Below are 10,065 nucleotides of genomic sequence, written 5' to 3' on the forward strand. Positions count from 1 at the left end.
TAAAATTAAAGCAAAACAAATAGTTAATATAAATAGTCAAAATTAAAAAGTGTGAAAAAAATAATATACATAAAGTAAAAAAATATTTTCAAAAATGTGCCATGTAATATTTTCTTTTATAATGTCACGTGACTTTCTTTATTAAATTACTACATAACTTTTTTTATTAAATTTTTTATATTTTTAAAAAACTAACATATAACATTCTATGTATAACCACGTGACATTCTCTATTATATTCTCTATTATATTATCATATGATTTTTTCTATTAAATTTTTTTATTTTTAATTAATTAATTACTTTAAATTATAATTAAATAATTAATTCTCAATTATATATTTAAATTATAAGTTATTTGATAATTATTCTCTTAAGATTATAAAGTAAGTTACAATATATATATATATATATATATATATATATATATATATATATATTTTATTATTATAAAATTTTTATTAAAAATTTTGAAAAATAAAAATAATAAAAATAAAATATATTATAAGATATTATATTATTTTTATATATTAAAATTAAAAAATATATAAATAACTGTGCTTCGCTAGTTAAAACTTAATGGAAGCAACAGCATTGATTAGACAAGAGAAGAGCTGAGATGGGGTGGAGAAAATTGGGCAATGATCACTTTCTAAAGCAAAAACAAGAGAAGGTTGCCATCTCCTAATCATGGCTTCTTGCTGCGACAGTTTCAATACTCGATCATGCAGTGTCTTGATGTATACTCGAGGCACCGAATCTGCATCCTCTCCTCCGACGAATTGAGCACTTCTGAATGCCCTACATGGTGCTGGTCGAAGAAGACTGGATGCTAATGTCAAGTCCTGACTCAACCCAAATCAAGAATTAGTCAACAAAACAGGTTATATATATATATATATATATATATATATATATATATATATATATATATATATATATATACACACACACACACACCTTTTTTTATGTAATGAGATTCTAGCTATAAAAATTTCGTCTTTATTTGTCAGTTTTGAACTTTTAACTTTGATTATATTTTTTAATTGCAATTTAATATCCCTCAAATTGAAATGGCAATGGGCAAGGTGAGAATTTCCTCAATTTCCTCGCTAGGAAGCAAGGTAGGGCAAATTTTTCTTTTTATTCTTTTCTTTTTTATTTTAATGTATCTTTATATAATATAAAATTATTTATTAAAAATAAATTATAAGTTAAAAATATAAATTTTAAACATAATTTTAATAATATACATATATTTTTTTTAAATTATAATACTTAAATATATATATATATATATATATATATATATATATATATATATAACTTATATTTTAATAAATAATAAATTATCGGGGTGGGAGACCTTTTCCCTGCTCCTACCCTGTACAATATTGAGGTTGGAATGGATTCAAGAAAAATTGATTAGGTTCAGTAGGTCAGGTCGAGTTTGAAAATAATTGTCATCTCTATCTTCAAACTTTTTAAGTACCAAACCTCAAAGTTAAATAACATTAAAAGACAAGTAAGAAATAACTAAGGTTATGTTCGGTTCATGTAAATGAATTTTACGAGAGAATTCATTTACAAATGAATTCCTTTATTTAGTATATTATATATTAAATATAAAATAAATTTTGTATTTGGCATGAATAAAAAATTTAATTCAAAGCTTTTTTTTTTTTTTTAAATATCCTTCTATATCAATTAATATGTACATCTTTTTACCTTCTTTTTTGTTTTTTTTTTTTTAAATAAGAGAATGAGCATTTAAAATATTTATAATTCTACTTGTTTGTGTTTGTTTATCTTTGTCTATATTTATGTCCATCTATATCTATGTCTATGTCCGTTTATGTTCATGTCTATATTTGTGTCTGTATCTATATTTGTATTTATCTATGTTTATATCTATATCTATGTTTGTGTTCGCTTGAGCCTGTCTGCATTTGTATGCGTCTTTGTTTATCTATTTATGTTCTTTTTTTTGTGTTTGTGTCGATCTCTATGTCTGTATTTCTATTTGTCTGTGTTTGTATTGTTGTTTGTGTCCATGCTTGTCTATGTGAGTCTACATCTATATGTCTATATCTATGTCAGTCAATCTATATATGTGTGTTTGTGTTCGTGTCTATATGCATCTTTCTGTTTGTATTTGTTTCTGTGTTCATATTTGCTTGTCTATATTTATGTTCATGTCTATGTATGTGTTTGTGTCTGTTTTTGTCTGAATCTATATGTGCGTGTGTTATCTATGTTTATTCGTGTTTGTCTTTGTTCGTATCTACATTTGTGTTCATATTTATTTCTATTTATTTTTATGCCTATTATGTATTTGTATCTTTGTCTCTGTGTGTTTTTGTTTGTGTGTCTATCATATAAACAAAATGAGAAAAAGTGAATGCCAAGAGAAAATGAGATAAAACAATAGAAAGTAATTTTATCATTCAAAACATATAGGATTTTAAATTTAAAATTTATTTCTAAATTTTATCAATTTTAATAAAAATTAATTTAGTAATAACCAATTTCATAAAATTGATTATAAAACTTACAAATGAATTTTTATTTAAAATAATTATTCACAATTTGGATTTATATATGAATTTGACAAAATAATGTAGAATTCATACCAACAGGGGTTAAATGTTGCATTTTTTAGTAATGTTAATATAAAAATTGAAAATATTAATTTTGAAATAATATAGATTAAAGTGTGAAAGAGCGGCTTTCATATAACAAGAAAGTTATTTCATTTGTGATTTAAATATCACCAATACGAGTCACTCTGCAAAATAAAAATTACACTGCTAATATCAATTCTTCCCAAAACTCACAGATATAAGATATTTCAAGTACTAAATCACTATATATATATATATATATATATATATATATATATTACAGCAAACTTGAGGGGATATTAGTATCCCAAGAAAATTATCAAGAAAAGACCATTATAAAATTTTTTACATAGTATTTAACCTTGAGGATTTCTTCATATTTCATATAGAGACCATTAAAATTCATGTATTCAAATTTATTTAAAATGCAATTAACATCTAAATATGAAATGAGAGAAGAGAATTATTTTGCTAACCTCCTTGGGGCTCATTTGATACAAAATTTCACACTGGAACTCCTCCTTTATGATAACAGAGGTTGGAGGCTGATCAATTCCCATGCCATATTCAAAGACATTTATTTCCCCATATTCAGATGGATGAGGCTCTCCCTGCACATTTGTTATACATTAGAAAATAATTTTATTTTATTTTTTTTTATATCTTCAAATAATTAAAATTTAAATGAAAATAAGATAGGGAATTGCTTACATCTTCATCATCTTGAGGTGTACAGAAGCCATACTTCAACATGTTGGCTGAAATGTAAATGGCCATCTGAATTTTCTTGCCGAATCTATGTATAGCGTCCGTCAAGCTTAAACCTCCTGCACTATGCCCCACCAAGATAACCTGCATATGCACAAAACAATTATAGCCATCACTTACCCGAGAAAATCAATGAGATTGAAAGGTAAAATAGACAAGGAATATGAGCTATTTGGGATAAGTTATTTTGGGGGTTTTGGCTATTTGCAAAGATAAAACAGATGGCAAGGTAATTACCTTGTGATTCTCTGGCAAATTGGACAAGAAGTCGAGAAGAGGCTTGTTATATTCATGGAAGGTGAGGATTGTGTTGGGATCGCAGAGATCGATACCAGAACCTTTGAGGTCGAGACATGTTACCTTGTAACCGGAGGTTTCCAGGAGGCACCTGATCTTGTACCAGCACCAAGCTCCGTGACCTGCTCCATGAATCAAAACAAAATGTGGAAGTGAACGTTTCTCCGCCATTTTCTACCTCAAATTTCACTAACTCTTTCTTCTTGCAGATTAATCTTCACACTATATTTTCTTGTCGTTCTCTTCTTCTGAGTCATGATCCCCCACTTTGTAGAAGCTTCAAATTTTATTATTATTATTATTATTATTAACTGGCGCAGGTGCTATCTGATTATTAATATTATCAACTTTTAAAAAAAAAAGAATTATTATTATTATTATTATTATTATTATTATTATTATTAACTGGTGCAAGTTTTGTTTGATAATGGGCCCGTGATGCTTGTTGCATAGCAGATAAGCGTCCCAACTCCGAAGACAGATTACAATCAAATCAAAGTTTTGTCTTTATTAATTTATTTAAATTTGTAATAATTGTTACTTTAGTTAGATAAATTTTTATTAATTTAATTGAAGCATTTAACGCTTGACAATTATTTCTAAGTTAAAATATTAAAAAATTGAGTAAAAAATATTTAATTTTTATAATATGATTTACACGTCATAAATGAATGTTTGGTTAATATTTATTTTTATATATAATTTAAAATTTAATTTTATTAATAAAAAAATAAATTATTAAAAATTATGTATTATTATTATTATTATTATCGTTTAATATATCTAATATTAAATTTAATGTTTTTATGCACGTTTAAGAATGTAAAAGAAAAGTTTTAAACATTGTATGATCTAAGGGCCTGAGTATGCTAAACTCACATTCAACAAAAAACACACAACGTTAAAAGAAGCTTAAATAAATTAATTAAATTAATAATAATTTATTTAATTTTAAGAATTATTATTATTATTATTATTACTATTATTATTATTATTATTATTATTATTAACTGGTGCAAGTTATATTTGATAGTGGGCCCCGTGATGCTTGTTGCACGGCAGATAACAGATAAGCGTCCCAACTCGCAAGGCAGCAAGATAATTTATTTTTATTTCAATTATTCAAAGAAATTTAGCCAAAATTAAAAATCAATTTTGATAATATCAAATACTTGACAAAATACTCTTCAACTCTTATTTCACAAAATCCTAAGAGTAAATTCACTATCAATTATATTATAATTTTAACTTGAATTATTTTAAAATTAAAAAATTTAAATAACTATTTCAAATGTAAAACATTTAAATAAATTCACAAATTGAAAAAAAAAAGCTACTTTTAAGTTTAGTCCTTAAATTATCATTAAATTTTTATTTAATTAATTCATAAATGAAATTAAAGTAGCATTCCAAAAAAACTAAACATCTATTTATTGCTATTTCAGTTATATATACTACACAAAAAAAAAAAATGATTGCTAATCTATTAGAATCGATTATTGATCGATTTAATAAATGATTTAGTAATTAATTCCATCGGTTATAATGAAACTAGTTGCAAATAGCAACCGATAATCAAAATGATTATGAATAACAATTGATAGTCAAATTGATTGTTAAATTAATTAAATTTTAAAAAATAAAACTTTTGGTAAAAATCGGTTTAACAACCAAAATCGATTGCTAACAGCAACTGAAATATAATCAGTTATAAAAAAAATTTAGTATCTTTAATTCTATAATTTTATAAACATTTTGTAAATCGGTTGCTATTTGTAACTAACTTAGCAACAAAAAATTCGGTTATTAATTTGAAAAATTATAAAAATATAAATTTCCAAATAATAAATAAAAAATTCAAATAAATAAATTTTTCAAAAAATTACTTAAATAATAAATTATTAATGAAAAATTAGTACTAAAAATTAATACAAAAAATATTATAAAATTTTTTTTTGGGAAAAATTTTGTAATCGATTCGCAATTGATTACAAAAATCAGTTGTTAATTCGCAAATTCATTGCAAATCAAAATCGGTTGCTATTAGTAATCGATTAATAAATCAATTGCAAATGAAAATTACAAAAAAAAATGTGATAATTTTTAGGGGAAAAATTTAGTTATTAATAGTAACTGATTTTAATCAGTTTCAAAATTTAATTGCTATTAGTAACCAATTCGTAAATCAATTGTAAATCAAAAAAGAAAATAAAAAATTGGGTGAAAATTTTTAGGGAAAAAATTTGATTAAAAAATGGATTACTAATAATAACCAATTTTAATCGGTTGCTGTCAGCAACCAAATCACAAATTGGTTATAAATAAATAAAAATTAGTGAGAATTTTTGGAGGAAAAAAACTTGGCAACCAATTTACAATTGGTTGTAAAAATCAATTGGTATTAGCAACCGACAAGGGATCGACTGCAAATAACAATCGATTTAGTAATTGATTTGCAATTAGTTGTTAACTTTAGAGCAAATTAAAATAATTTTTTTTTTAATTTAGCAATCAATTTTCTTAAATTGGCTACTATTACCAACCGATTTTAAAATAAGTTGCTATTAGCAATATATTTTAGCAACCGATTTTAAAATTGGTTGCTAATCGCATATTTAAGATTTTTATTTTAAAATTGATTGCTAATCGTATATTTAAGATTTTTATAATATCAATTAGTAACTTATTTAGCAACCAATTATTAGTAACCAATTATAAATTTATTGTTAATAACAATCGATTTAGCAACTGATTCTTGAATCGATTGCTAAATTTTTAAAAATTAACTATTTTATTAAAAAAAAACTTGCAAAATTGATTGCTAATATCAATCAATTTCAATGGTTGCAAAAATTGGTTACAAAACTTTTTTTTTTATAGTGATATATAAAGGTTATTACAGATAATTATTGTAGGATCGAGTGCTTACGACCATGTCAAAAGTTTAAGTTGTTAGCAGAGGCACAACTCCAACTCCTTATAGCATAGCAGCTCAAGGGTCATAGATCGAAGGAATCTGAATAGAATACTAGCCCACTGGATAATCCCCATCCACAACTCCAACTCCAACTCCTTCGATGCTTCTAGTGAAAAAGAAAAGTAGAGCTCCCAGCCTCTTGATGTGGCCCAACTGCAAATGCACGAGTCGCTCAAGTAGTATAGAAAAGATATCATTTTCTCGAAGAATTATGTTATAAATTTAATTTTTGATATAAAAATATACTAATCTAAACTAAATTTGGACTAACAATTAATTAAAAGAAGAGATTGGAATTAAAGGGTATATTTGTAAATTCAATAAAGAAATTGTAACACTCCTCACCCGTCTACAGTGTAGCCGAGTAAGGCATACTACATTCGGTGCTGGAGTACCCTATCCTGTCTTATCGTTTACAATAATAATTTAATATCCTTTTAATTTTATTATCTCACTTGTAGAATTTTTTTTTTATCCCATTTCATTTTTATGGAGACCCAGACAGAGTTCCCCCTGTTTTATTAGTGAATGGTGGGTTTCATGTTACCTATTAAAACAATTTATATCCATTTCATCTATTCATTCATCATATCACTTCTCATGCTTATATTAATTTTAAGAAAATAAATTACATTTCATTCATATAAAGTTTACATATACAATAATTTATAATTTATATACAATCCAAAATTATTTACATCATTTAATTACATACAATACCAAAACGCAAAATTTAATATGTACATGAGCCCTACCAAAATGACTGATGAGCTGACAACCCACACTGTAGTAGATCTGGTCCAAGTCTGGTTTAGGCTCCACTACTGCTGCTGCTCTCCAGTACCTATGCATGGTAAGAACCAACGCGTTAAGCATAACACTTAGTGATGCATAAATAAAGAAAAATAACTAAACAATTTAAAATAATTATTTCATGCATAACCTTATAAATAAATATCAATTTTCATGTATTTAAAATCTTTTACATGTTTTATAGAACTTTGGAAGTAAATAAGCTAATAGGGATCTTTTCTGTGCATATACCTTATATTCAGTCTTATAAAATTCATATTAATGATTTTCTCATGTACTTATTTATATTTAAAGCTTATTATTTTTATCTGTGCCCAAGTAACCTATGACAGACTATAAAGACTGGATACACGGGAGTATACTAGTCAGACATCTGTATGTCTACCCAATATACAACGATCATGTCAGGCACTAGGCCAGCGGGCAGACATAAGCCAGTAATAATGAAAATTGGCACTATGGCCATCGGGCAGGTATAAAGCCAATAGAACAATCATCTTAGACATATGTTTTCTGTCAATGATTATCCCTGTGGGCAATACTGCAATATGTAGTCCCTAATTGGTATACCAATCGGTCCAAGCTATATAAATGAGTCTAGGTGTACTTAGGGCAAAATAATGTTATTTCATACCTATAGTTTCATTAATTCATGTCATTTTTATGCTTAACAAAGTATTCTATTTTATTTCATATCATATGCTAAGTTATTTTATGAACCTTTCTCAAGGTCTAGAATTTGGCAATTTCTAGATTTTTTCTTTATCTAATTAATTGGTTATGTTATAGTCATTTTTAGGCCTAAGGTTCTTCAGAGAAGTTGTTACCCTATGTCTTATAGTCACTCAAAAATTTTTATTACAATTTTTCAAGTTTTATAAAATTAATTATGGCCAAATCACTGGCTTGGACTCATGTACCCTGTTCTACCAGGATTCATGTTCAGGTCAAAAATTTTGACTCCCATTTTAGGGTTCTTATGTTCATAATTTGAGGACCAAATCAAAAACAAAGTTGGAGCCCTGACTCTTAGGGTTCCAAATCAGTATGGCTTATCCTAATTAGAGCTTCCTAGTGGGAGATATGACTAAATGAGTATTCTGGGGTCAAATGATCACTTAGGAAATTTCCAGAATTCATATACTAACTTAACCTAATAAATTGGCCTAGTTCCCTTAATATCTGGATTCTAGTCAAAAGACCAATTTTGTAGATCTATGTCTTATAGAAGTTTTTCCACTGGTTTTTATTGAATTTGGGTTTTTGTAGATCAAGTTATGGCCATTTTGCCAAAACTGGTCGGGTGAGCTTTAGTCCAGGAAATTCTGGGCAGAATGGTGCAGGTCAGTTTGGTATCCTAAATTGAGTCAACAATTTCATTTGGTTAGAGACATTTCTGGGCTTGGTGTTCTTAATGAAAGTTGTAGTCCTACGTCTAATATTTCCAATGGTATAAAATTCAGGTCACTTGGACCTGTCTAGAGAGAGTTATGGCCAAATGAACAAGTTCAAGTTTGGCCAAGTTTTAGTGAAGTGTGGGTTCAAGTTTTAGTGAAGCTAACTAGGGTTTTAGGTGTGAGATGAGGTAGAATTTCAAGCTAAAAAGCTTGAAATTTTTATGAGAGAGTCATCCATGGTGGATCAACTGGTGAGGAAGGAATAGGCAGATTGCTCTTTTCATTTTCCCTCATTTTATCTCTTTTTAATTGGTTTAAAATGGATTGTTGCAATTTGATTGGTTGAGGACTTTTTAATTGCATCATGCTTACTCAAGCATGATGTAATAATTAAGCTTTTCTTCATTGTTCTTTTTCTTTCATTTCTACTCATTTTTAATTAAATTTTTAGCAATATTTATTCATATTTTATGTTATTTAATTCACTTACTTAAATGGATAAGTTGGTCAAAAATCGTCTCTAAAGGCAAAATGACCAAAATGCCCTCCGTTTAGCTTAATGAGCTAAAATTGTCTGTACAGATTGATAAAATTTTCTAAGTATTTTCTTGGCATTCTAATGTCATCGAAACTTCAATGACTCTTCTCTGAAATCCCAAAAATTATTTCTTAGGGCTTCTCAGGGATCTGGGATCAGCAACTGTCTTCACAGTCGCTTCCCGTTAGGTCACCCATCGCTGTGACCCCGGCTCGTTTAACTCATTTGAAATTCATTTCTTTTATTTTTCCTTTATTTTTCTTAGTCTTTACTTACCCTTCTTATGACTCCTCACTCTAGTTTAAGTGTAGTTCACTATTCGTCATGCCGGACATTAGTCATCAAACAAAGAGAGTGTACGGACTACCTAAAGTGAGGGTGTTACAGAAATTATTTGAAAGAAAATTTCACTAAAATTATAAGAAATAGATTGAGCTAAATACAATATGGCAAGAATAAAAGTAACAAGTAATTAAAATCAATTAACAATCAATAATGGTAAAAGGGTGATTCTGAGTTATGGGGTTCATATTTAAGCTATTTTGAGATTTTGATTGATTAGCCAAACATATGAAAATTATGTGTTTTAAGGAGATTAATTCTCAATTCCTTCGAAAACTTTTTCGACTGAGATAAAGAGTGCCTTGATTAA

At 27.0% G+C, this 10,065-nt stretch overlaps 1 protein-coding gene across 1 annotated transcript; it reads right to left on the bottom strand.

The window, feature by feature from the left end:
* Positions 1 to 499: 499 nt before the first annotated feature.
* Positions 500 to 3,977, bottom strand: LOC110667810 (methylesterase 17). Its single transcript, XM_058131565.1, has 4 exons — positions 3,629 to 3,977; positions 3,335 to 3,475; positions 3,100 to 3,234; positions 500 to 844 (listed from the first exon to the last, which is right to left on the bottom strand). The coding sequence occupies exons 1-4, from the start codon at positions 3,857 to 3,859 to the stop codon at positions 569 to 571; spliced, it is 783 nt and encodes a 260-aa protein (XP_057987548.1). The 5' UTR covers positions 3,860 to 3,977; the 3' UTR covers positions 500 to 568.
* Positions 3,978 to 10,065: the final 6,088 nt, after the last annotated feature.

The sequence above is a fragment of the Hevea brasiliensis genome, chromosome 12 (genome assembly GCF_030052815.1).
Source record: "Hevea brasiliensis isolate MT/VB/25A 57/8 chromosome 12, ASM3005281v1, whole genome shotgun sequence".
Classification (NCBI taxonomy): domain Eukaryota; kingdom Viridiplantae; phylum Streptophyta; class Magnoliopsida; order Malpighiales; family Euphorbiaceae; genus Hevea; species Hevea brasiliensis.

What these genes read in the sequence shown, in the direction of transcription:
- LOC110667810 (XM_058131565.1), bottom strand. Translation starts at nt 3,859, where the DNA reads ATGGCGGAGAAACGTTCACTTCCACATTTTGTTTTGATTCATGGAGCA. An exon ending in CACCTCAAGATGATGAAGAT is followed by an intron (nt 3,235 to 3,334) that starts GTAAGCAATTCC and finishes ACAAATGTGCAG; the next exon opens with GGAGAGCCTCATCCATCTGA. An exon ending in ATCAAATGAGCCCCAAGGAG is followed by an intron (nt 845 to 3,099) that starts GTTAGCAAAATA and finishes GGGTTGAGTCAG; the next exon opens with GACTTGACATTAGCATCCAG.